Below are 26,499 nucleotides of genomic sequence, written 5' to 3'. Positions count from 1 at the left end.
TTCTGTTCGCACACAAAACAGTTGGAGGAAGAGACACTGTGGTGTTTGCTCTTATGTCCTCTGCTGGCTGTAATTCCAACATTTTATTAATTTCCTGCAGCAGGTAAATTTGTTATTTCTTTAAAGTGATTTGGAGCCAGACCCAAATTTCCAGTGTTTCAAAGCTGATCTGTTTGGCAGACATATTATTAACACAGAGATGATAGGTGGACTTAGCCAATATTTTATATTTGGAATACATCGTGTTCTGAAACGTGTAGCCCGAAGTAATGAATTATTAGACAGCATTACTGTGGATCAGTCTCACCTTACTTCAACATTATTTTTGACAAACACACAGACAGCTGGCATCTAAAAAGCCTGATATAAAAGACTGTATATATAAGATGGACACATGCCTTTCCATTCTGTTAATTTTAACTTGGCATATTTTTCGTGTTGTATGGCCATGTCCTGTGTTATAAAGTTTAATAAAGTTTAAACAAAAGACTAAAAAAGATGGGGATGGATGTAGCCTCCAGGTCTGAAAAATGACCTGAAATGCTGAAGTGCCTTAAACCTGCATTCTTCTTTTATGACCTCAGTAAGCCCACTGGTAGGTTCATGTTCTCATATGACACTTTTAAGTCTCAGTTTTAACACAAACTGACTCGTTTGTACACTCTAGTCCCAAATAGACTCAAAACTGGTAAATAAAACAGTGAACACTTTAGCGCGTGGCTGCATTAGTTACTACAGTATGAGCGTGCAGTGTCACTCACCGCCTGTGATTTTAAAACACCAAGAATGCTCATCCTCAAGGCCCCAAAACAGGACTTTATAAACCAGTGGGTGATTTTATGGGGGGTTACAGCCATCTTTTATACACAGTTTTGGTCTACACTCCACACTCTGTTTTTAGCTTAATTGTCTCACCCTTTGGTGGGTAGTACAGTGCATAGAGTGACGGAGAAAGGCTCAAAGTGGACTCAAACCCAGGTCACTAGCCCTCAGCGCAACCAGTTGAGCTATAGTGGCACTCCACATGGAGTACTCTTAACAATATATGCGCCATACAATTAGTTTAACTGCAAACAGATTTAAAAAAAAATAACAGTCATGTGTCCTGTTTTGTGGAATCATATTATGAAAGTAATCTGGATTTATCTCCTCTGAAACAACATTGTTGTACCTTCCTATTTCACTTATTTTTAGTCAGAAACTTATAGGAGTACTGCAGTTATTAACAGAGCTTTTACTTTCTAATTATTTACAAAGATGATCCCTGGAAATAAATAGATGAACCCTTAAGCCATATTAGCCCTAAAAGAAACTTTGCTGGAGTTGAATTACTTCTGGTGAAAAAGTATTTTAATGATACTTGAATACATTTGATTGACCTATGAGGGTAGCTTAAATAATTCAACCTACAAACATAAATGTGACTTGCCTCTAGAAGTCAGCGTTGTGCATGAGTTGCATATGATCCCAAAGCAGATGATGCCACACAAGAGAACGCCACTTCAACTGCTTGTTAACAGAAATATCTAATCAGCCAATCACGTGGCAGGAACTCCGTGCATTTAGTTATGTAGATAAGGTCAAGGTGACCTGATAAAGCTTAATCAAAGCATCAGAATGGGGATGAACGGTGATTTAAGTGACTTTGAATGTGGCAGACAGGCTAGTCTGAAAAACTGCTGACCTACACAATCATGTCTTGAGTTTATAGAGAATTACCAGAAAAACAGAAAATATTAAATGAGAAGCAGTTTTCTGGTATTTCCAAACATTTCCCCCCCCCCTCAGTGTCGACTTGCCTTCGCTGTAACTGTGCTTTTTTGTACTCTTTAGCAGTTGTTTTTTGTATCTGTGATATTAAGCGTCATATTTCTCATCAGCAGCAAAAGAGCTAAATACACACATCATTATGGAAAAACTCATGCTTTATTCATCTTTCGTAAATGAACAATATTAGGCTACTTACACGATGTATCAACAATATTTTCTATTTTTCACTACCTTCAGGAACACTGAACAGATGGGGTTAAACAGAAATACAAATATCAAACAGACAGATTTTTAATCTTAAGGCTTACTTTGTCGTCCTGTTGTCGCCCTCTTTAGTGTCCTGATTTCTGTATTAAGGGCTTTGCACTGCCTAAACACACAGATATGTGCCATGCAATCCTAAAGGTCAGTCGTTTCCTAATTTCAGAATTTCTCTCAAGTGCTGCTAAACAGTTGTTTAAGCATAAAAAACGCATCAAAGTGATGAATTGATAAAAAACAAAATTGCTTCTGAAAGAAAGTCGACTATGTGACATTTAGGATTCAAGACCCACTCCCCACTGAGATTATTCAGACAACACAACCCAATATCCATGATCTAAATTAAAGTACTGCCTTTACTTTAGTGAAAATGTATTGGTGTAACCAGCCAGGGGTGACGTAAAATGTGTTTCAACATGCTTTTGATGAGAAGCTCACAATTCCATGACTTAACAGAGCCACCTAACAATTTAACCAACAGCATATCATCCACAATATTGAGGCATCCCGTTAGAGAACTTAGCATTTACTGTACATAAAACAATCATCTTTTGTATTTATAAATTGAACATATTTATATTATTCTTCATATAGCTCTCTTTGTAAACTGTCCCAATAGATACAGTATGTACAGTAAAAACTGCAACAGTTCTGTTGGTGCTGGTGTAGTGAGCACTCTGTCCCAAGGTTAGAATAAGACAATAAGACATGGGAACTTTGCACAGTCACTCAGAGCTTTGAGACACGGTTGACTAGGAAGAATCTTAAAACACACAGCTTCTCCAGTCCATTCAGAGTACACGCAGCCAGTGAACCTCCTCTCAGTGCTGTGTCTATGCCCACCTATGGGGGCTGTAGTGCTCCTCCTGGAGCAGAGCACAGGGGCATCCAGGATACTGAGAATCTGGCAATGTCCATATGACGCCTCAGACTCAAGAGGGCAGAAAACGTGGCCAGTTGTTCTCGTAGTTTATACTCAGCTCCCTGAAAGGTGGTTTCCTGACAGTTTCAAGTGCTTCGGTTTTCACTCTGAAGTCTACAATTTTCTTTTTTTTTTTCTCTTTTGTACAAGTCTTAAAAAAAACTATCAAGTCACTGTAAAAGAAACAATGTTCTGGTTTTCCAGAGTCGGGATTAGATTTAGAGAGTTTTGCGTTTTGATCCTGTTACAATTGGTCGAGCGAATTCCACAAAATCATCTATAAGGACTGGCCAAGCTCCTGGGTGAGAAACACCGAAATATCGTTAGTGTCACAGTGATGGACGAGAGCTAAATATGAAGCATGTATTATCGATTGTGCCGGCTCACCTTCCTCATCATAGTTTGACATGTCGTCTGCTATCATGTTGCCAAAGTCCAACAACAAGTTCCATGTGTCCTTTGGGATAGATCGTTTATGGTGTTCCTGAAACGAACGAGTCCTGGTAAATTCACAGGTACAGAAACAGCTTCACATGTTTTCATTTCCTTCCATCTTTAATAATAGATTTTTTTGTCACTGTAAATAACTGATGGACTGAATTCTAGAGTTCTGTTTCAACCAAAACACCAGGGACAGGTTGCACCAACTGTACTTTGCTAAGCCTGGTCCAAACACCTAAGTCAGTATTTCTGAAAAGCAGTCTTGAGACTGGACTTTACGCTCAATAAAAGAAAAAAATCTGTAACATTCTCCTGATGTCCGCCTAATTTGTCAGTTCTGCTTTGGAGTAGATTTGGAGGATCAAAGTAAACAAAATTGCCATTACTGACACAGAAATAAGAAAATTAAGAGCTGTGCAGGCAGCGCAAGAACACACAGACGGCCAAGTCCAACTTTATAACAAGCAATAAGAGAGCTAGGAAAGAAATAACGAGCACAATAAATCATACACTAACTCAGACAGCCTCTGTTAATGAAACGATGCAAAGAAAAGTGGAAAAACCAAACAAAGATGTTTCTTTGAAAAGAAATCCCTTCAAACCAGCACAGCTAGGCAGATTTTTATTAGCAGTATATAACTGTTTAAGTTGCCAGAGTGGGTGTAGTTTTGTCGGACAGCTGCAGGCTTGTGGTCCAAAAAACCAAACAAAAAACTGCAAGTCATGGTACAGCTCTTCAGTATGTTCAAAAAGATAACTCCTACAAGTTGAAACCACTCAATCACCCCCCTGGCAGCAGCCTGCTTATGTTATCTGAATAACTCTGACATCTAAATGTCTGTTTGCCTCAAACATTACGCCACTGGTACTTTAATGTAATGTGCTGTGTTGACTAAGCTGTCGGCAGAAATGGTCTGAATTTGGACTTTTACACCTGCTTCGGACTAAGATTCTTGAAAAGTGCAGGGTTGGTGGAAACATCATGGTGGAAACAATCTGGTTTTGCCCACTAGTTTTTGTGATCACGTAGGTATCTAACGGAATAATGGCCCAGGCCTCTAGAATGGATTCCTCCTTAATTAGAGGATTAAAATGGCTTAAAGTTTGGCTAACTGATTTAAAAAAAAAACAAAAAAAACACACACACATTTTATTCTGGAGCAAATAAAATGCCACTTAAAAAGGTTTAAAAAGAATTACAATCTTGGTGACTTTTTGGGGAAAAGTGAACACCTTTTTAGGTGTAATGAGGACATCACCTGACCTTTTTCTCTTAAAAATACCAGTAGTAGTATCTCAGCTCTTAGAACACAGCTCCTTCCTCACATTTAAAATCTGTATACATACATCAGTGTAAAAACAAACAAAAATAAAAAATAATTTGCACTTTTTTTTTTTAAATAATGCCCCAAATATCCAAACACTGCGCCTGCCAATAAAAATCAACATTACGGATTTCTTAATAAGCAAAAATTCAGGGTCCATCGTGCCCAGTTTTACTCCTTTGACTCACCAAAAGGAATCTATTCCAAAGATCGAGGAATTTAAATCGTCCCGAAAGGACCAGGTTCCAGTAGGCTACGGCCATCTCCAAATCTACACAAATGAGACAACTTTGTTCAGATGTTTGTGAATCTATAATATTAGTCAAAAATCTATTGTTAGGTCACAATCCGTGAACTTACCGAGACCCTTCTGGCCAGGATTTTTGGCAAAGTTAAAGGTGAATTGATAGAAGTCCTTGAACTTTCCACTATCTTTTAGCTCTTGTTCTAATCTTGGCAAAAGTGCCTTCAGTTTTTCTGGACTGTCACACCTAGAAAAAAAAGAAAAGAAAAGAAAATATAAGCAGCACATACACAAATCACAACACATGGACAAACAAAACTGTTCTAACATTCAGTGCCCTGAAAGCCTACTCGGACACCTGAGCCTCAAAAGTCAAAACACTGCAACTGTTTCATTGAGTCGTTCCACGAAGACACAGTATACCCAGGCTGTGGGCGGATGTATAAATAGACAGCCTTCCCTCCCTGGAGCAACACTAAGAGAACCGCCATGCGTAGATACTTCAGTAAGAGTGTTTTTGTCCCACTTTAGAGCGTGTCACGTGCCGTTCATGTCAACACTCACCCCAGCTCGGTCATTCCATCCATAAACTCCTTCTTGGTGAACTCACACTGAGTGGCGGCACGAAACTTCCACGCAATAACCAGCACAGAGATGCTGGCTGGATCCAGTGAGAGGTCGTCACAAAACTGCTGGATCCCATCAATACCAATCTTATTCTCATCCTGGGGATCTATCAAGACAAAAACACAGTTTCACTCGAAATACTCAAGCAAGCAGTGTCTGTAACTCTTCTGGAATAAGGATCTTTACACTGTTCTTGTAAACAAAATTACAGCCTTAAACACTGTATTTTAAGATCCTACTTGCCTTTGTAGCGATTGTAGAGCTGTTCCAGCTTCTTACGGTCTACTGAGGTTTTCATGGATTCCTTACAGTAAAGCTCTGGATTCTGAAAATAGTTGTCTGTAGCAACTTCTAGTTTCCAGTCATTCTGTGTGAGACAGTACACGGCCGTTTTCTCCCCAGCCTGTGTGAAGGACATGAACTGCCGTACCTTGTCCCTCTGCGAAGACTTCAGCTTATGCTGTACAAGTACAGGACAGGGGCTGTCAGGCACCGGTGCAATCAAACCAGTCAGTACAGACAGAACCACACAAATGCAGAGCGACACACAGACAAAAACACACAGCGAAACATAAAACTCCACAGGCATTCAGGCAACAGGAAGAAAGACTGGGACACGCTCAGGAATACTCCGGCACATATTTCAAAAGGTTAGTCAGTCACGCCGACAAACGCGCTACAAATTTTGAGCCAAGACGCGCTGGTAGTAATGACGTCCTTTCCAAAAACAAGGTGGGTTTTTCTGAAAGGGGTTGTTATGGATTCTCAAAGCACATGCTGTACCTTGGAGGGCCCCTCAGATAACTACATTCATACTTGTAACATGAGTAGGGACATAGGATGCCATCACAAGGACCCAGAGGTGCAACAAGTCTGGAGTGAAACACAAGCCGCCCCCCACCAGAAATACTCAACAAATACCCCTTACATAAAAATATAGAGTGCACTTTCATTACATAAATACTTATAAGGTGATTTTAATTCATTATGGACAGAGGAACAAAAGAAATTACTCAGTGTGCACTTCTCTTGGCTAAAATCAGTAATGTTCATTTAGAATAATACACCACTGAATTATAGACAGCCATATAACAAGTTTTTATCATATCTTAGACCAAACCTTTCCAGAGATACTTGTGCTAGTGTGCAACTACCATCTCCTCTCCAGCAGAAATTAACCAGCAATCAATCATTAAAGCCATAAATCTAAAAGAAAAAATTGCCAAAAGTTATTTTAGCAGCTCCAAAGTCTAATTTCTACTATGAAAATAAAACGAATAAGTTTGGGATTGTGGACCGTTTGAGGACAAGTCTACCTAATATTTGTGATGCTGTATTCTGATCCAAAAGGTTAGAAAAGCTTTTAAACAGTTCTGTCTATTTTTGCAAAAAATAAATAAATAAAAAATCACCATCCTATGCCATGTCCTCCAACTAGCTGCAGCGTCTGAACACCTCACTGAAGATCAGCATGTCCTCAACCTGAGTTCACCGAGCTGCTAATAACTCCATTACTGATGTAGTCAATAACGATGTATGAAGTCATGTGTCTGTCCCGGTTTGCTGCTCTGGCAGCACGGATTATTGTTCTGTTACAGGAGGGTAACGTTGGGTTAGCATTGTCTTCACAAACACCAGCTAGTAACTTGCACTGGCTAACGTTAGCTGAGTTAGCCTCTCTCTCTGACATTAACGATGGGGTTAATATCACGGGAACAGACTGTCATTGTGGTTACGCGTTAGCCGGGACTTAACTCAAACGGCCCTGTGTGTGTGTGTCTTTGAGGTCCAGCGGCTGACCTGCTCACAGCCGAAGTTACCAGACTGCCAAAAAGGGACGTGTAGCTAATGCTAGCTGCTCTTAAAATATCCAACTGACCTTCCCTGTAATAGCAACGAACACGAGTAAATGGCCACTGTACGCTTGCCAAAACGCGACACATCATGTACTTTAATACCACGACAATAGTCTTGTAAGCAAACCTTACTGGCATTAAATCCAATGCCTGGGTTTGTGTTTATTTTGGTTACCTACCATTTTTACACCCGCTGTTTGACCAGTTTGGTAGTCCGACTGTCGTTCATTATACGCATGCGCGGAAGTCGCCGGATTGCATAAAAAAGATGAGGTCTGCGGTAAAGGCTCCGTTTGATATTTGCATTATTTGCGCTTATTTGATTAGAAAATATGGGCTTGTGCAAGTATTTGTCGCGCAAAGAGAGTTAAAACGACACTTTCAAATACGATGTTATACCAAGTGTAATACACAAACAGGAAAACTCCCTCAAAACTGCATTCAGCACTGTTAAAAATAAAACTCAACCCCACCCTTCACCCGCTACACACACAGACACACACTTGTTGACTGCCAACATCCTCACACACCATCCGCAACACAATACACACTGTAAAACACAGCATCAGTAATCCTCCTTCACGGCACATCACACCTGCCTTGCTCTGTTAGTGGCAGACATATGAACAGCTGACCGAAGAAATTTATTTAAACTGCATTAAAACAACGACTGTTGTAGACATCCAAGATTGTTAGGTGACCCAAAGCCTCAAAAAAAAAAAAAAAAAAAAAAAAAAAAAAAAGTCAGAGCAGCCTTTCTGAAATGCCATTGCAGGGTAAGCACAGGTGTAATAACATTCATCATGGCACTGCTCCATTTAGAAGGGTCAGGGTTTATTGTGCTTGCCAGCTCACTAGAACGACTGATAGACTGAATATAACAGGGTTATAATTGAGTTTAACACTTACATGCTTATTGTGGTATGAGATGTCAAAGTGGTTATTGTGAAAAAGACCTATTTTGATAGCAACCATTAATGAATATGGCTATATTAGCAAGAAAAAAATCTAAAGTATTGTTTGTAGTGCTTTGGAAATGTATTGGGTTATGCTTACAGTGTTTACTGAATAAGATAACTAGCTTTGGAATAGTAAAGTTTAAATATTTTTAATACAAGTCGCATCCCAGACCTATTGAATCAAGAAATCACGTAAATAAAACCTGTGTGACAAAGTAAAGTAGGGTAAAAGACCTCAAACATCAAAACATCATGCAACCATTTAAAGAAACTCCAGAACAGATAAGAAACAAATTCAGTGACATCCATCAGTCTGGAAGGGGTTACAAGGTAATTTCTAGAGCTTTAGGACTCCAATGAACCATGGTGAAAGCCATTATGCATAAAAGAAGAAAACCTGGAACAGTGGCAAGCCTTCCCAGAAGTAGCCGGCCTACCAAATTTACTCCAAGACTGCATTAACGACTCATCTAGGAGGTTACAAAATAACCCAGGACAACCTCTAAAGAACTGCTGGCCTCACTTGTCTCAGTTAAGGTTTATGATTCAACAGTAAGATTTGCATAACTTCAACATTCAACATCAATCACCTCAAGGTGCTTTACATTGTAAAGACCCTACAATAATAAAGAGAAACCTCAAAAATCAAAGCAAGTGCACACTTTGAGCAAGTGCTTGGTGAGAGTGGGAAGGAAAAACACACAGTCTTGTAGGAATGAAGCCTCAAGAAGAACTAATTACTAAAGTTAATTCAGAAAAATTCCAAGGAGAAAAAAACTGCTGACCTAAAAGATCACAAAGGCTAGTCTCACATTTGCCAAAAAAAACCCCATCTTGATGATCCCTAAGACTTTTTGGAAAATATTCTGTGGACTGACGAGACAAAAGTTCCACTTATTGGAATGTTTGAGTCCCATTACATCTGACATAAAACTAATACAGGATTTCAAAAAAAAAAAAAAATGATATCAGAGGATTGGTTTATGCATCAGGACAACGATCCACCCCCCAAACAAACAAAAAAGACAACATCCAAAAACGTTTTTGGAGTGACCTAGTCAAAGTCCGGGCTTAAAGCCGATTGAGATTCTTTGTGATGACCTTAAACATGCCATTAATGCTCTGAAACCCTCCAACGTCGCTGAATTAAAACAATTCTGCAAAGAACACCAAGGCCTTGGTGTTCCCCCAGAAAAGGTGGAAAAGGTAACTAGGGAAAGGGAGTTTTGCTTAGGCTGTTGCCCCCACAACCTGGTGCCAGATACACATAAGAAAATGAATGGATGGATGGATGGATGGATGGATGGATGGATGGATGGATGGATGGATGGATGGATGGATGGATGAATCTATGGATGGAGAAAGTTTACCTTGCCCAGCTTTTCAAGAGTTACAAATACACAACTCATATGATAATTCAAGCAAAGAAAGGCAAACGATTAAACCCTTATGAGCGAAGAAAAACATTTGTGACTACTTTATTAAAAAAAATTGTATGGTAACAGGGTTAAATGAGAGTAACAGGCCTGCACAAGATAACGGGGTTGAACGGATGTATTACTTTTATTTGTAGATTATGTCATACATCTGACAAATAAATACTCAGGACTACACAGAAATGTTGTTTATCTTTATATAATATCTTATATATTTTTTAACATGTTTGAAATGTTTGTTTTATATGTACAGTAACAGGATTGCAAATCAGTGCTGATATTAGAGTTTTCTCAGAAAAGGATGTAAGCTGATAGTTGACTGTGAAAGTCAAGAATAAATATAGAGATATAAACAAAGGAATTAAACTTTTAAATTAATTTCTATTTTGGTAATATAAATATCAAGGTTTGCATTGGTTGGAATGACACAATCTACTCAGAAAAGACTGGAAAAATACAAAATATATCACAGAGAACTGACCTTTCATCTAACCACGGTGTTAACACGCAGCTCAATCGTGTCACTGATTTTTTGTCAAGTCACTCACTGTTTAGGCTGCACATAGGGTTGCAGTGCGTAATGACTCTTCTTTAATATATAATATAAGTTGATGATGAACAAAATCAAAACAAGAAAAAAAGTGGATTTATAACTATTTTTAACTGTTATAAATTAGTTATTGAGAATTTGGCAAGAGAAAAAAAATGCTATTTTGATAGTTCTCAAGAGCTATTTTGCATTTAAATGATATTTTGGAATTGAACCACCTTCACACTACAAATGTATGTTGTAGTCCTTTGTGAGTGGATTATATTCAAATTCATATGTGTGTGTGTGTGTGTGTGTGTGTGTGTGTGTGTGTGTGTGTGTGTGTGTGTGTGTGTGTGTGTGTGTGGAGTGGGGGCAAAGAAAATCTCCTGCATTTGTACGATGGCTCACTAACAGTGACAAAAGTGAGTGTTAAGACCTCTCCAGTGCACTTGCTATCACTGTTATTTGCACCAAATCAGGTGAAATTGTTTCACAATGACTCATGGCTTCCTAACTGAACAGATTTGCATCCCTGGAGATTAACTAACTTTGTGTTAAACCTTCGATACTCTGACCCCTTACTTATTTCACGTCTTGTCATATTAACACATTTTTTATGGCGCACTCCTGTGCAGCAGACGGCGCTACATGTATCACGAGGGCTCTGGTATCCACCAATCCAAAGAGCTCCAGGTTGTGGGCATGAACTATTTTGACCGCTTTGCTTTCGTCTCATTCGTGCTGTCCAATCAAGCTCCACTAAAGCGAGGCACCGCCAAGATCAGATTGTGAGAGACGCTGCTGTAGCAAGGCTAACGGAAAGTCGATAGGAAAGGCTAGCGAGCGATCTGTTAACCTGTAAGGTGCACCGGTAAGCAGCATCTACTCAACTGCAGCTTGTCACTCAGCTGACGCATATGATAGCACTGACGTTAAATATCTGTATGACCGTCTATTGTTTGTTAAGTATATAGGAAAAAAAATGTTACCGCCAATAAATACAAAGCTAACCGTCGAGGTAAACTTGTAGCTAATTCTGGGGTTGTCGATGACAGCTGGGGTTTAGCTTCTGTGCTAACCCACTAGCTAGTCAGTGGGCTAACAAAGCGCTGAAGCACCTACTTCTTGAAGTGCAATCGCGAGCTAGCTCAGTGTTAAAATAAACATTTTAATAATAAAGTAAAGTACCTTTTGCATTGCATTTAATATATCCTCTTTCAAGTCGCTAACTTACGGCATGTAGCTGACGGTAACGAAGTGAAGAGCAAAGCTAGTTTTTGCGGTTCATGATGATTGTAATCGACCTGATTACAGTAACGTACTTGTATTGGATCCATATGCAACAGTTCGTTTGGAAGCGAACCTTATAAAAACTAATATTTAAGTTTTAGACACCTCAAAATGGCCACCTTTCTGTGAATTTAGCGTCAGGAAAGTATTCGTAAGGCTCTTCGTGTTTTATTAAGAACAAATAAGAAAGGTTACGCGATTAAATGCGTGGAATAATAATAATAATAATGGTAATACTAATAAGTCGAGGGTTTAAATGTAACTTCCAGACAACAAAGCGTGTTATTCATTAGTTAGCTATGTGTTTTGATACTGGTTACTACACTGGCAAAAGGAGGTCAGCGGTTGACAATAAAACGCAATCAACTCACGGAGTATATACGGCTACCTGCAACTGGTATTTTAGAAGTTGTGGTTAACTGTGGCAAAAAAATTTATCGTCTGGATAAAATCCACCTTGCTGGCATCGATGGCAAACTTTGTTTACTTTTTCAGTCTCTTTGACTTGGAAACGATCACTCTTTGTACAGCTAGCACACAGCAAGTTATGCAAATCCTGTCATGGCTTGTTGTATTAAAAAATAAGCTTAAAAGTGAAATACTCAATGTGAATACATTATTTCGTACTTCAAATGAACTATATAATTGTTAAAAAGTATCTCGACATTTCTTAGTTTGTTTCCTGTTTAGTGGGGATTTAGACCTCCTCTTCCTCCATTCTCAAATGCCAACAACAACAGCCGTCGAGGAGACAGAGTGCACTCGTAAGCGCATACAGTCACCACAGTGAAGCTCATTCATCGTGCGAAAGGCACGTTCACTATTTTAAGTGTTAACCCATGCTGAAGTGTAGCTGGGATCTGCAGCACGGAACCAATAATCGCAACATTTCTACATGAATCGTCTCAGAGCGTGCAGGAGCTAACTAGTAAGCTAAGACCAGCAAGCTGGGTCTACCGCTAGCTGTTAGCAGCTAGCTGCGTCCAACAAAAGATTGTTCGTGCTAATCGACATATAATATGACCGCTGTTACAGTATCATGCAGCCACAGTGCCTGGAGCCATATAGTGCCTTCTCTGTTGCGACATTATCAGTTTAGCGCTGTTGTGATAAAGTTCGCTTGTTTGCGTGACCTGTAGCAGAAGTTGGACGGTGCCTCTCCTCCGGACGTGCTCGGTACCTGAAGTAGGCCTTGTGCACACTTAGCGTAGTAAAAGTTGTGAGCATCAAGGGATGGCTTAATATGGTTTCCTGCATAAAAAGAACACTTAAAAGTACTGCTCGGTGGCTCGTTCACGTGAGATTGGTGTGAGAAGCGTACATGTCTGCGCATTTTGGATAATAAAACAAACAGTGACGCTAACATTGGTGATGTAGTTAGCTTTCTACAATGTGCTCTTAGCAAGCAGACCAGATGGGCCTTACTTCAGAAATAAGTTTAAATTTCCTCTCCAAAACAAAGTGAAACACAGCTTAGCTTGGGAAACAGTATCGGGAAATATAATGTTTGGGTCAAACTGCAATTTTGTCATTATTTAAGTAATAGTTTGTTCTCTTTCTGTTTGCAGGGGTCTGAATAGTGACTGGCAGAAGAAAAGTCTTTTTAACCTAAAGCATACCTCTTTTCGGTCCTTTGGGATCATGGCTAAAGATGTAAGTAAATATATACATGGTTTCATGAGAAACATCAGGCTATTTCTGCGGTGTCACTTAAGTACTGTAGCTAATTTGGGTCCTTCAGTTCACTGGCTGCACTTAGTCTTGTAGTGTTTTCTTTTCTTTTTCTCTTTAAATAGACTGTGGGATTTGTTTAGTGACTTCATAGTGGAGTGGTTTATACATTTGCCTTACAAAAGATCCCCTGTTAGGTCCTGGAAGGTGACATAGTTCCATTGAATCAGGAAGGGCATCCGGCGTTAAAACTGTGACAAATCAAACTTGTGCAACTCGCTGCGGTGACCATTCGTAAATAAGGCATCAGCCAAAAGTAGCTTCTACTGTATGGAGTTTGTTTAACTTGACTCGTCTTCAATTCTTTGGTTTCTGTAGTATATTAAGTTGTTCTCTTTTACAGGCTGGTCTAATTGAAACCAATGGAGAGCTAAAGGTTTTCATCGATCAGAATCTGAGCCCTAGTAAAGGTATATTTTATGTATATTTTACAGAAATTGTGCATATGTGATATGCAGGGCTTTCTAAGCAACATGTACAGTCTAGTTTAAGAGGCAGCAGAGCTGTTTGTTGGTAGGTGGACAATAGGGGGCAATGGTGTTTCATTCAAAAGCTTCCCTCATTAATGATCTTCTCATGTCTCCTATAAGGTGTCCTGTCCTTGGTTACTGTCCAGCCCACAGCTGCCCCTGTGGCCAAACAGCTACTACCCAAAACCCTTGGGCCATCCAATGTGAACGTCGCTACACACATGCAAAATGTGCCACACATGGTGAGTGAGGTCCTGTTAAGTCAGCATTATGTGGTTTCTTTTCTCTTAAGGCGTAGAAACCCTCAGCAAATTTAAAGAATGCTTTGGCTCTGCTAAATATTAGCTAGATGAATTTTTGTAGGGTTTTACTCTGCTTTATATGAATGTTGTATAAGCCCCCTCCATTATCATTGTGAGGTGACCGGGGAGAGGGTAGCTGGAGGCAGTTGATCCTAAGCTCATCAACTCTACAGTCAGCAGGATTACACCCATCATCCCATTATGTACAAGGAATGTATACATAACGGAAATCAGCTTAGATATCACCTTACTAAAGGAATAGATCACCCGTCTTCAAGATGCCTCACATTGCTGTTAGGGATGCAGTTTTTTAAAGCTGTGTCTTTAACTGTCATCAGCCCAATTCAGCATCAGGTTTTTATTAGTCATCATAAATGACTGAAATTCTAAAAATGTCTTATTTCTCCCTTAAAGCTGTATTCAAACAATCGCCAATGATGATTTTCATGACAAACCAAATATTTTGCTTACAAAGTCAAATTCTGTCAAATTAAATAACTGTCATTTAACTTTACTGCTTCACCTGTCAGCTATCTAATGCAAGGCCAAATGTATTTAAATCATTCCTTATTGCACTGAGGGTAGTTATAGCTTTCTGCAAGGTATCCTCAAAATGACAGAAATCAGCAGAAGATGCGTGTCCTAAAGAGAGTGAACAGAGTCCCACCTTGAGTTTATGCTCAGTGTGAATTGGTTCTTGTAGTTAAACATAAAATATTTAAGTGTGAGGCTTTAGAAGAAATATTACATGTCAAGATTTGAGTACATGAGGTTTTAGAGGAGAAACTCATTGTTGATGACAACAAAAGCATGACTATCAGTGTGTGTTCTTTCTCTTCTCTGTGGTCTTCCTGTAGGTGATTGGAACACCCCAGAGGCCTACCGTATCGAACACCATTTTGGTAAACAGTCCACACACACCCAGTTCCCAGTTCCTCACACAGAGTCAACCAGCCGATGCCTCTCCTTGGTCATCAGGGTAAGGCTTCAAATTGCCCTTAAGATTTTAAGCTTGGGACATTATTGGTGAGCTCTGTCCAGATTAAGCTAAGCATTTTAGAATGGGTCAAGTCTGATAGCTATTCATAGCAATAATAAAAAATAAAAAAAAGTGAATGCCAGATTGCCACACATCAGTGTGTTTGTGTTCATAGTGACGTGGGCTCGTTTTTTTTTTTTTTTATGTTTGCAGAAAACGTGGGAAGAAAGGGGAAAAGAATGGGAAGGGCTTGAGGCATTTTTCCATGAAGGTGTGCGAGAAGGTGCAGAAGAAAGGAGTGACCACGTACAATGAAGTGGCAGATGAACTGGTGGCAGAATTCAGCTCATCAGACAACCACATGTCACCGAATGACTCAGTGAGCACTGCCGCTGTGTGATACTGTCTCAGTGATGCAGACTGATTACTCCTGATGAAGATATTTTAATTCTAAGATATATTTTTTAATGTTTTGAATTGCGTCTTTTTTTTTCTCTCTCATTTCAGCATGTGTATGACCAGAAGAACATTCGGCGACGCGTTTATGATGCACTTAACGTGCTTATGGCCATGAACATTATTTCTAAAGAGAAAAAAGAAATCAAGTGGATTGGTCTACCCACCAACTCAGCGCAAGAGTGCCAAAACCTAGAGGTAGAAACGCACAGCGAAGACAGTCACTCCTGCTTTTGTTACCAGTGTTAAAACGCTTTTATTTCAACTGTAGGTGGAGAGACAAAGGCGGCTGGAGAGGATTAAGCAGAAACAATCACAGCTTCAGGAGCTCATACTGCAGGTTGGATTTGAGTGCTGGTACTTGTGTGATCAAAGGGGGGCTACAATTATAGTCTTTATAGTGGTAATTGTGCATCAGGGCTGCAGAAGACGCTTCATAAATACCCCACGAACTGATTGGCCTCTTTAGATTGCTTTTGTCTGCGTTTTGTCTCTTTTTGTGATGCTGGATCATAATGAATCAGTAATAAACAGAAGTTCTTCTCATTGAATCTCTATATATGCAAGTAGCACATGCAAAATGGCAACTTAAAATTGTTACAATGTAAAAGAAAAAATTAGTATTTAAAAAAAAAAAAAAGCATAAATATATCCAAGAATGCTGTAGTGCTACACTTAGTTCTTTGCAGCTGTTTGAGTTTTAACTTGTCTTTGATCTTGTCTTACAGCAAATAGCTTTTAAGAACCTGGTTCAGAGGAATAGGCAGACAGAGCAGCAGGCAAACCGACCTCCACCTCCCAACTCCATCATCCACCTTCCTTTCATTATTGTCAACACCAGCAAGAAAACTGTCATTGACTGCAGCATCTCCAATGACAAGTGTGTGATCATCAGCTCTGTTATTTAAAATGCTGGCACTTGGAATAATTTGTAACTGGGGGGGGGAAAGAAATTATCCAAAAAGTGGGGGAGGTGTTCACATTTTCATCGAGGCGCTGGTAGTGCTTCACCGGGCTGTATTTATTAGGGCTTTAATAAATAGTTGCGGAACAACATGTACTTGACAACAGCCCGTCAGCCACATAAGCTGCTTTATTTTTTCTAGCCATGTGACATGATTGTATGTAATACCTTGGAGCTGCATAGGTGGGAAACTCAACTATAATTGCAGGTTAATTGTGTTCTGGTTCTTGGCAAATAAGCTAAAAGAGGCTTGGAAGCCTTCTGTCAGTGCAAAGCCATTATAGTGTGGTATCAAGATGTGCATTATAACAATAACTAGAATCTCCTCATTTTTAACTCAACATTTCAGTGTGTATAGGATTAGTGGCTGACTTGAAGAAGTAAATATGAGGCCTTCCCACATGCAACTAAACCAGGGGTGTCCAACTCCAGGTCTCAAGGGCCGATGTCCTGCAGGTTTTAGATATCACCCTGGATCAGGACACCTAAATCAACTGATTAGTTCATTACCAGCCTCTGGAGAACTTCAAGACATGCTGAGGAGGTAATTTCGTCATTTAAATCAGCTGTGTTGGATCAAGGACTCATCTAAAACCTGCAGGGCACCGACCCTTGAGGCCTGGAGTTCGACACCCCTGATCTAAGCTAATCCCCGCTTTGTAGATTAACTTTATTTTGAAAGGAATACTAGTAGCTGTCCTCAACGGGCTAACTAAAATACTGAAGAACCTTTGGCTAATTTCTTCTTAGCCAAAGGTGTTGAAAATGGGACCCATGTTCTATTCTATTCAGTATGCTGTCCTTGATTTGGTACCCATGATCTTCTTTAAAATTAGAACGAACACTTGTTTGGATAATTGACCCTTTCCCATTTTTCCACTCTTCAGGTTCGAGTATTTGTTTAACTTCGACAGCATGTTTGAGATCCACGATGACATCGAGGTGCTAAAACGTATGGGCATGGCCTGCGGCTTGGAGGTGGGAAAGTGTTCTCCAGAGGATCTGAAAATCGCACGTAGCCTGGTGCCCAAAGCTCTAGAGCCTTATGTTATAGGTAAGTGACCAATATCCCTATGAGTTCGGCCCCCCTACCCCCCCTGGAAATTACGCCCCTGGTACTTGGTGCAGTTGTGAACACAGTAATCACACTTGGATGGGGACCAAACAATTGGACCAAGACCCTTTGGAGCAGCGGTCTCCAACCCCTGGGCCACGGACCGCTACCGGTCCGTGAGTCATTTGGTACCGGGTCGCAAGAGTTGAGGCTCAGGTGGGAAACTTATGGTTTTCAGAGTTTTTATTAGTTTCTATCGTTTTTGTTTTTTTAATCATTTTTATCGTTAACTCTGTTTCCCTGGGTCTTTTCCCCTGTGGTGCAAAAAAGGTTGGGGATCGCAGCTTTGGAGGGCAGGGTCTTGGGACACTTTATAAAGAAAATAAAAAAAAAAAAAAAAAAAAAAAAAAAAACCTCCAGTGCGGCTTATGGTATGATGATCTGACCTAACTACCAGGTCTGCATTTTCTGAAAATGAGTGAAAAACAGCTACACGTTTACAAACTCGTCAACTCGGTCTAGAGTGAGAGGTGAGAAAAACAAGCTTAGACAGAAACTGCTTCAAAGGGTTAGTCTTCATCTGCAGTTAAAGTAGGCAAGAATCTGATTGTGCTTTCTGAATCCCTTTGTTCTATATCTCTTATCCCCACTCAGGTCTGCAAATAGTCGAAGGTCTTCATTCTAATTCATTTTCTCTTTATCCAGAAATGGCCAAAGGTCCCATCAGTAACGTCTACATCACTGGAGGTTCCTCTGCTAATGGAGCCCGTTACCCTGCAAACAGGTAAGAGTTGCTAAATGTGATGTAGCTCTAATGTGCACACTGCTTTTTCTAACATTTCCCCATCCTCTTATGCAGTGATGGCTGCACTGATGGCACCATGGCGTCCAGTTCAAACGATTCTCACTACAGCGGGTCTCGTGTGGAGACTCCAGTGTCTTACATGGGGGATGACGACGATGAGGATGAGTACGATGAGAATGACGATGAAGACTAACCTCCCTACACCTCGCCACTCCAACAAGCACAGTCTTCAAAACCACCCTCACCGTGGGAATTTAGTCCACTGTCGTGTGTGCTTTTTTTTTCTTTTCTCCCCTCCGCCCTGTTTACCTGTATTTCTGTCTGGCTTTCTCAGGGGTGTCGATGAAAATTAAAAGAACAGAGGTGTTTGCACCCACCTTTTTCTGCTCCTGAGTCACCTGCACCACAGCTCAGTGGGAGGTGTCGTCCAAGGGAACTGTAGTCTTTGTCCCTGCCACCTGAAGTCTTTGTCTAATCCACTTCTTAATAAGCCATCCCACTAAAAAGCAACTCTAAGGCCTACTGCTGTTGGAGAATGTATAATGTACCCGTTTGACTTATAATTTTTTTTTCTGCAGTTGCATATGGCAGACATGATCAAAATGTTCCAAGGTGGCCAAAGTGTCTGCTGTGAGATGTGTTGTTAGTGCAACACCATGGATTCGGAATGGCTTAACACAGATGCCACTGCATCACAGTATGGGGCTCCATCACATCTCGTCATGCTTTGTTTGTTTTGTTTTGGTTTTGTGTTCTGAGCAATTTGAAATGGTTTCCCGATTGTTTTTGGGCTGGCTTCCTTCTGTTCCGTAGGCAGCTGCTTTCCTGATCTTCTTTGCTAGTTTTATTTGTATTCCAGAGTTGAGGAATTCTCCATCACCGCCCTGTTAATGCCTTGGTAGTGTTTACAAAATAATGGCAGCAGCGAGGTAAAGACTTTCATAACCCAGGCTCCTAGGTAAATAAGCTTTCTTTGTTAATTACATATATGAATCCTACAACAATTGTAGCTTATAGTTTCCTTTAGAGGCCAGTGGTAAAGATAGACCTACAAAAATTATTGATGTAACAATGTGTGGTTGTATAGGTCTTTATGTACACCCTTCAAAGATCTCCCTTTTAAAACTGAGCAACACGTGTACTGACTCTTCTAAATACCTTTTTCTGTAATCTAATATAAGTTTGCAAATTAAATATAGATTGTTTTAATAAGTTTGTATCCACAATTCATGATTTTTCTGGGGTTGGGGTAAGGTCGACTGTCTGTTGGGTTGGAAACAAAGTTTGCTTAAATAGTAATATGAGAGGTGAGCAGAAGGCGCTAGAAACGTCTAGCTGGGTCGTTGTCTCAACCCTGTCTATTAAAAGAACTGGGGAAGGAAACTAGCTCGGTTTTTAAAGAAGTTGACTGCTTGTCAAAAGAAAACCACAAGGGATACACTGCTTGGATGCCTAACACTTGGGAAAAGGATGCCTGACAATGATTATGCTGCTGCAGTGTGATTGGTTCTTACATTATGCTAGTTTGCTTTCTGTCAGCAGTTTTTAATTAGATTTGGCCAAAAACTGTGGATACACTGCAGATACTGGAATATTGGGGGGGGGAGCATTTATTTTAGCATCTGTTAATTCTCTGATAAACCGGATCCTGTGACTTGTTTAGAGCTGTTGAGTTCTTTTAATTCAGAAATCCTGGAAGACTAACAGTTTATCTAATTTTGGCTCTGGAATCCACCATAAAAAATACAAAATAACACACAGATGTGGTTGGAGGGAGTTTGCTTAAATTTAATTAAACTGTAAAATTACACCAATTTTATACATGGGCCCCAATGAAATAAAGAAAAATTACAAATGACTGAAATCTATAAAACTATGGATATTACAAAGAATGAGTTTTGCCATTTTTGATATCTTGCCCAACCTCCTTCGATTGTTTGTTCGTGGGTTTTTCTACCTAATTTGGTTGGTTTGGAATTGTCATTGCATAACTTTCCACTTTACCTTTGTCCAAACACATTTGGGTTGCTCTTGCATTAACGTTTAATTCACTGTTTTAAGCTTTGCTGCGTTTGGCTGAAGACAGTAAAGCTCTGTACGATTCAGAATTCATCTTGCTGCTTCTGTGTTTTGTCACATCATCAATAAACAGTCGTGAAACCAGTTCCAGTGGAAGCATGCATGTCCATACATTACACTGCCTCCGTTGTGTTTGGATTATGTAGTATGCTTCGATTCATATTCTGTCCCACGCCTCGTCCATCCTGTTTTGTTTTGTTTCTCCCTCCCATCATTCTGTTACAGGCTGCTGTTGTAACTGTCCAACAGTGCTGTTCCTCAGTATGATTTGGGTCAGTTGTCCATCCACAGTTCACAAGAATCACTACTTCTCCTACAGTGCTAGTTAGTTTTTTACTTGTGCACAGCTGTCACCCAGTGGGTCTTTAACCTGTTCTCATGATCATATTCATAATGGATTGTGAGCCAGATTAGGCGCTACTTTGATGTTCTTGTTGTAGATGGTTTTGGTCAAGTCTGTATGTTCTTTCATGGGCTCTTTATGGTAGACAGGGACCATTCCTTTGACAGGATAGGTGGTGTTTGTCTTTACCATGGAAAGGATCCTGTGATCATCCCGCTCTATTTTTATTCTGTTTACTAAGCATTTTCACTAGTGCGTTTTGTGTTGTTGTTGTTGTTTTTGTTTTTTTGCTGTCAAAGAGTGGCCTGTTTAATTTGCATTGAGGGCTCATTTGAACATATAGAATTTGAAAGCTGCCGTTTCCAGCAGCAGCTTCCAGAAGTGCTATACTTGAACGTGTTGCCTTTACCTGCTTGATTTATGACAAAATGACAGGATTAGACAGGTACATTCTGGGTAGGATCTCATAAATTGCCGACAACAAGAAAAAGCAAATTCCTTCCATCCATAATGGAACCTGGGGGACTGAACACACTGTTCTTGCAACCTGAACTAGATATATCGCCATTCAAAGTTAAATAAGACACTTCTGAGGATCATCCTTATGTAGGGCCTGCTTTAAACAGTGTTTCTTTGCTGACTCGTGGCTAATGGAGTGATCTCAAAGACTTCTCTTGGCCTTACATTTAGTATTTAGCCATATTTTCCATTTTAAATGCAATATTTTGAAACTTTTAATATTTTTCCCTATGCTGCCAAACCCTATTGGCTGTTAAAAACATCCCAGTGCATTTCAGCATTTGGTAGGCCTTTTGGGTTATCTCAAATATTATTCCTCATTCAAACTGAAGCTTTAATGTGAAGCAGAGTGGTGCTTATAGGCTGTATGAACTGCTAACTGGTTTGCCAGTTGACTGGTAATATCCTGCATATATGCTGCTTGTGTTGTTCTGTTCCAGCATGTGCTCGCACACTTTGTCTGGGGCATTGGGGTGTTAATGGATTACTGAAAGGTGTTGACTCAGGTGTGTGTGTGTGTGTGTGTGTGAGAGAGAGAGGGTGGTACAGTGCTCAAAGTGTGCTGGGATCTAGTTCAGTCTCCAGTTCCCGTTTGTCTCTCATGCTCCCTCTGCCACTCTGCTGTGATCTGTCTCCTGTTCTCTCAGTCTTGCTTCAGCCTGTCCTCTTTTTCTTCCTCACCCCTGCGCGTTAGTTGGCAGCATTTACCGTTCACCGCCTTTCTCTCTTTGCGATGTCTTCTTTTTGCATTGCTTAACAGTCACTTACCCTCAACATGGATATCGGAGGACTCACAACCGTGGTAGCAAATTCTGCTTACATCAATGCTCGTGGAAGCATCGATGGCTCTAATCCAGCAGCAGCTCGGGATAAAAAGTACCACTCTCGCCTCAAATTGCCCCACATCACTGTGTGCGAGGGTCTGAAGGACACCCTAGATTTATCCTTTGACTCAGTCTGTGTTGAACAGCCAATTGGCAAACGTCTCTTTAGGGAATTCTTGGACGCAAACAAAGAGTATCACGGGGCATGTCGCTTGTGGAAAGACATCGAGGACTATGACCTGGCAGAGGACTCTGAAAGGGCAAAAAAAGCTTCGAAGTTAGTTCAGCGTTACATGGACCCCTCTGCCAAACACTTCTGCCCGTTCCTCAGTGAGGACATCATAACGAAGGTGAAAGAATCCCTCGAGGCTGTAGGTGATGATTTGTTCTCTGCAGCGCTGGCCAAGACTTTGGACTATCTGCGCGAGGCCCCCTACACTTTCTTCCTGGAGAGCATGTACCTGAAGAGGTTCCTGCAGTGGAAATGGCTGGAGATGCAGCCCATGGATGAAGAGTGGTTCCTCGATTTCCGTGTGCTGGGGAAAGGTGGGTTTGGAGAGGTGTCTGCCTGTCAGATGAAAGCCACGGGAAAACTGTACGCCTGTAAGAAACTCAACAAGAAGAGGCTGAAGAAGAGGAAAGGCTACGAGGTGAGAGAATTAATGTCATTTGCTCGATGCTCATTTACTGAACATGCCTTTGGCTTTTTGCCTCCCCCAGTGGTGGAAGAAAACCATTTTAAATGGGGGCAAAATCACAGCATCGAAATACTTTGTGAGAAAACATTTATCAACAACGTAGAAGATCTCATCAGGCAGAGTATTTCCTCTAACAGGATTATAATTATTCATACATTTATATAATAACATGGCTTTCATAATGCAGCTCCTATCTGGGGATATTTGAACTACTACCCGAGTAACTGCCACGACTAACACAACACACTGACATAGTCATGCATAATTCATCTGTTCATTCTTTTTTGTATTATCTGAAGTAAAAGTTACTGCAAACTACTAGTAAACAAGGTAAAACGAACAAAACATACTTCAGACCCTAATGAGCTTTTGCAGATTTATAATATCTGTTTCAGCTGGATGGTAATAAATATATTTAAAAATGAAATGGCTTTCTCTCCATGTAATGAGATGTGGAAATTGGAAGCTCTAAGGGAGAAATTTTATAACAACCTAAAAGTAGAATTAGTTTTGACCGTATCAGTTATTTATTTTATCACTGTGTAATGAGTGGCATCCTTTGGATTTATACTTTGGAGTAAGTGCCTTCCACTGAGCAGGGCTGCAATGGTGCTAATCATCTTTGTCCCTGCCTCTGTCTCATTTGGCTTTAGCCTGCAGTATTAAACACTGAGACAGGGATAGAGTGATTACTGGGAGCTTTATGGAAAAGCTCTTCTGAAGGGAACTCCTTGGCGCTGTTGCATTTTGCCCTTGACTTGTCCGAGGTCATTCTCTGAAGTGTATACCTGAACCTCTCCTCCAAATGGCACACACAATGAGACAAACATTACAGTTTGGTTCAACCTGAGCAACGAAACATCCATTTAGTTTCACATTGTTATTCTTAATTTAAAAGATGGCATGTGAGCATTTTTCAAAGTTGTCTTTCCTATTTGTTTCCTGTAGGGGGCGTTGGTGGAGAAATGTATTCTTGAGAAGGTTCACAGTCGCTTCATTGTGTCGCTGGCATACGCCTTTCAGACAAAGGAGGAGCTTTGTCTGGTCATGACCATCATGAATGGAGGAGATCTCAAGTAACTTTGTTTTGAAGCATGAACATCTGGCTGTAGCACACACCCCTTAACCCTTATTAGCATGTTGTTGCTTTAGTTGCAGCCTAAACTTCTATAATCTTTAAGTATCTCCTTTGCCAGCGAAGCAAAGGTTATTACAGAGATGTTGAAGTCCGCTGTAATGTGCTGGAAATGACATTCACCCAGATGTGTCAGTGTTCATCTGCAGACTTAGTGTAACAAGTGCAGAGTCAGATTATGCACAATTTCAGCTAAAATATAAAGTATTTGCCTTTTTAGCTCAGATTACTTAGAAAGCAAGACAATAGATTTTTTTTTTCTTATTTAAAGCAAACATCCTTTAATCCTAGAAAATCAAATTTTAATGCTTACAGTCTGCACACGTAGAACCAGCAGCGTATGGGCATGCTTAAGATGTAAAACACTGCAAATGTGTGCATATTGAAGGCCTTTAATAATTCGCCTTGGCTTATCTGTTCCCTGTAGGTACCATGTTTACCTGGTGGATGAAAACAACCCAGGGTTTGATGAGCCTCGAGCCTGTTTTTACATTGCCCAGATCATCCAGGGCTTGGAGCACCTCCACCAGAAAAGAATCATCTACCGAGATCTCAAACCAGAAAATGTGCTGCTTGATAATGACGGTAATACATTATAATCACATTTTTGGAGAATAATATGATTATGAGCTAATAATATATGTTTTTTTAAATCACAACAGGGAATGTACGTATATCTGACTTGGGTCTTGCTGTGGAACTAAAAGAAGGCAAAACCATGACAAAAGGCTATGCTGGGACTCCAGGTGGGTCTCATCTGCACCCACTGAGAAATCTGTATGCAGGTTCACGTTTAAGGGTAATCTTGCAGGTTTAATTTTTAATTGTAGCTCATCTTGTCGTTGTTTTTATTTTTATTTTTTGCAGGTTACATGGCACCAGAGATGCTAAAGGGAGAAAAGTACGACTCCTCCGTTGACTACTTCACTCTTGGAGTGACTTTATATGAGTTCATGGCTGCTAAGAATCCGTTCAGAAACAGAGGAGAGAAGGTGAGAGTCTAAACTGCAGGTGGTACTTTCTGTGCAAAGAAAGCAGACAGAGGAAAGAAGAGGTTTAGAAGCTGTTGATCTTCTTCTCAGGTGGAACGTGAGGAGATGAAAGAGCGTATGCTAACTCAGGTGGTGACCTACACTGACAGCTTTAGTGAGCATGCAAAGTCGTTGTGTGATGGGCTGCTGGCCAAGGAGGTGGATCAGAGGATGGGTTTTAAGAATGGATGCTGTGACGAAATCAGAGCACATCCATTTTTCAGCGGCATTAACTGGAGGAAACTGAACGCAGGTAACCTTTCGATATTTGCTCAAGATCTTTTTGATTTAGGAAAAAGTTTGAAGCCACTAACCATTTAATGTGGTGCTTAATTCAAATTTGTCACTTTATTTCAGGAATTCTACCTCCTCCTTTTGTCCCTGACCCCAAAGTGGTGTATGCTAAAAGTCTGGATGACGTCGGGGCATTCTCCTCTGTGAAGGGGGTGGCATTGGAAGATCCTGATAAGAACTTTTTTGACGAGTTCTCCACGGGCAACATCTCCATTCCTTGGCAAGAGGAGATGATCGAGATGGGAATTTACGGAGAGCTCAACGTTTGGGGCCCTGAAGGCACCATCCCCAACGATCTCCGCAGGGAGTCCATACTAGAGCAGCCAAAGTCATCGACGTGTTGCTTATCTTAGAGTCACTAACACGCGTGAACTGCACAGACTTTCGTTTCTTTAGAGCATGCGGCATGAAGACACCATGAGAGACACCAGTCGGTTCTGAACTTTGTGATCGCACACTGAAAAAGTTTATGTCGACATGGGAACAGCAAGAATAGACTGGAGGCGGACTTCCAGCCTGAAATGAACTTGATCATAGATTTAGGTGTTGAAAAATTCCAAATTGCTGACATCTGTCATCTATTGTCCCTTCAGTCTTCTGCCCCTCATCTCCTTTCACCATCAACCTGCTCACTTACTTCTCTTTATATGTATATGTGATGAATTATTGTAAAGCTTTTAGATTTAAAATGCATTAAAAAAAAAAAAATCCCATTTTGGAGCCAGGGTTTAGTGATGTGTTATCTTTGGTGCTAAGTGACAGTTACATGTTGACCATGTAAGAGCTGCATATCTGCTCCTGTAGGGTTCATGCCACTTAATAGAAGGTGTCTTTTTTTCTTAGTGTTTAATACATACTAAATGCTAACACATCAGAGATGCAAAGTCTCGTGCCTGTGGAACTCTTTTTCTTAAGGGGTTTATTTCATGGGTTTTGATGACTTTCGATGGTTTTATGACTATTCCAGCGCAGAGTCACTTTGATAAGTTTATGTAGTCTAGATAGTGTGAGACAAATATGAGTATAGGATGAATGTTTACGGTAAAATTATTTATTTTCAAGAACTGTCGGACTGAAGTTGAAATATCAAATATTTGGGACAAAACACCCCAAATCTGGCAAATAAAATAGCTTATTGAAACTTGAGTCAGG

At 40.3% G+C, this 26,499-nt stretch overlaps 3 protein-coding genes across 8 annotated transcripts; 2 read left to right on the top strand and 1 right to left on the bottom strand.

Moving 5' to 3' along the window:
* Positions 1-2,043: 2,043 nt before the first annotated feature.
* On the bottom strand, positions 2,044-7,776 carry dcun1d2a (DCN1, defective in cullin neddylation 1, domain containing 2a). Of its 3 annotated transcripts, none has more exons than XM_080902004.1 (7): positions 7,626-7,776; positions 5,834-6,050; positions 5,528-5,696; positions 5,080-5,210; positions 4,908-4,990; positions 3,341-3,437; positions 2,044-3,251 (listed from the first exon to the last, which is right to left on the bottom strand). In XM_080902004.1, the coding sequence occupies exons 1-7, from the start codon at positions 7,626-7,628 to the stop codon at positions 3,172-3,174; spliced, it is 780 nt and encodes a 259-aa protein (XP_080758130.1). In that variant the 5' UTR covers positions 7,629-7,776; the 3' UTR covers positions 2,044-3,171. The 3 variants fall into 3 exon arrangements, with proteins under 3 accessions (XP_080758130.1, XP_080758131.1, XP_080758129.1); XM_080902005.1 differs by lacking the exon at positions 7,626-7,776 and adding an exon at positions 7,003-7,606; XM_080902003.1 differs by lacking the exon at positions 7,626-7,776 and having other exon boundaries at positions 5,834-6,979.
* Positions 7,777-11,092: 3,316 nt separating this feature from the next.
* On the top strand, positions 11,093-19,636 carry tfdp1a (transcription factor Dp-1, a). 4 transcript variants are annotated; one of them, XM_080903420.1, is made up of 12 exons: positions 11,093-11,244; positions 13,232-13,316; positions 13,738-13,804; positions 13,985-14,106; positions 15,024-15,145; positions 15,359-15,524; positions 15,653-15,799; positions 15,873-15,941; positions 16,330-16,481; positions 17,453-17,619; positions 18,325-18,403; positions 18,479-19,636. In XM_080903420.1, exons 2-12 carry the CDS (start codon positions 13,305-13,307, stop codon positions 18,615-18,617), a joined length of 1,242 nt encoding a protein of 413 aa, XP_080759546.1. In that variant the 5' UTR covers positions 11,093-11,244; positions 13,232-13,304; the 3' UTR covers positions 18,618-19,636. The 4 variants fall into 4 exon arrangements, with proteins under 4 accessions (XP_080759546.1, XP_080759549.1, XP_080759548.1 ...); XM_080903423.1 differs by lacking the exon at positions 11,093-11,244 and adding an exon at positions 12,361-12,427; XM_080903422.1 differs by lacking the exon at positions 11,093-11,244 and adding an exon at positions 12,387-12,474.
* A 1,090-nt stretch (positions 19,637-20,726) lies between these two features.
* Positions 20,727-26,461, top strand: LOC308410229 (rhodopsin kinase GRK1-like). Its single transcript, XM_080903419.1, has 7 exons — positions 20,727-22,839; positions 23,836-23,963; positions 24,450-24,607; positions 24,685-24,768; positions 24,890-25,014; positions 25,105-25,306; positions 25,411-26,461. The coding sequence occupies exons 1-7, from the start codon at positions 22,141-22,143 to the stop codon at positions 25,698-25,700; spliced, it is 1,686 nt and encodes a 561-aa protein (XP_080759545.1). The 5' UTR covers positions 20,727-22,140; the 3' UTR covers positions 25,701-26,461.
* The last annotated feature ends 38 nt before the right edge of the window (positions 26,462-26,499 follow it).

This window comes from Rhamphochromis sp. 'chilingali', assembly GCF_963969265.1.
Source record: "Rhamphochromis sp. 'chilingali' genome assembly, chromosome: 14".
In the NCBI taxonomy this organism is placed as follows: domain Eukaryota; kingdom Metazoa; phylum Chordata; class Actinopteri; order Cichliformes; family Cichlidae; genus Rhamphochromis; species Rhamphochromis sp. 'chilingali'.
This window is presented reverse-complemented; position numbering and strand designations above follow the sequence as displayed.

Bases quoted from the DNA above. Each gene is read 5' to 3' on its own strand.
- dcun1d2a (XM_080902003.1), bottom strand. From the start codon at position 6,179: ATGCCTGTGGAGTTTTATGTTTCGCTGTGTGTTTTTGTCTGTGTGTCG. The intron at 3,438-4,907 runs GTGAGTCAAAGG...CGTTCGTTTCAG, and splicing joins TTTGGAATAGATTCCTTTTG to GAACACCATAAACGATCTAT. The intron at 3,252-3,340 runs GTGAGCCGGCAC...TTTCTCACCCAG, and splicing joins GTCAAACTATGATGAGGAAG to GAGCTTGGCCAGTCCTTATA.
- tfdp1a (XM_080903420.1), top strand. The intron at 13,805-13,984 runs GTATATTTTATG...GTCTCCTATAAG, and splicing joins GAATCTGAGCCCTAGTAAAG to GTGTCCTGTCCTTGGTTACT. The intron at 15,146-15,358 runs GTAAGGCTTCAA...TTATGTTTGCAG, and splicing joins GCCTCTCCTTGGTCATCAGG to AAAACGTGGGAAGAAAGGGG.
- LOC308410229 (XM_080903419.1), top strand. From the start codon at position 22,141: ATGGATATCGGAGGACTCACAACCGTGGTAGCAAATTCTGCTTACATC. The intron at 24,608-24,684 runs GTAATACATTAT...AAATCACAACAG, and splicing joins TGTGCTGCTTGATAATGACG to GGAATGTACGTATATCTGAC. The intron at 25,307-25,410 runs GTAACCTTTCGA...ACTTTATTTCAG, and splicing joins CTGGAGGAAACTGAACGCAG to GAATTCTACCTCCTCCTTTT.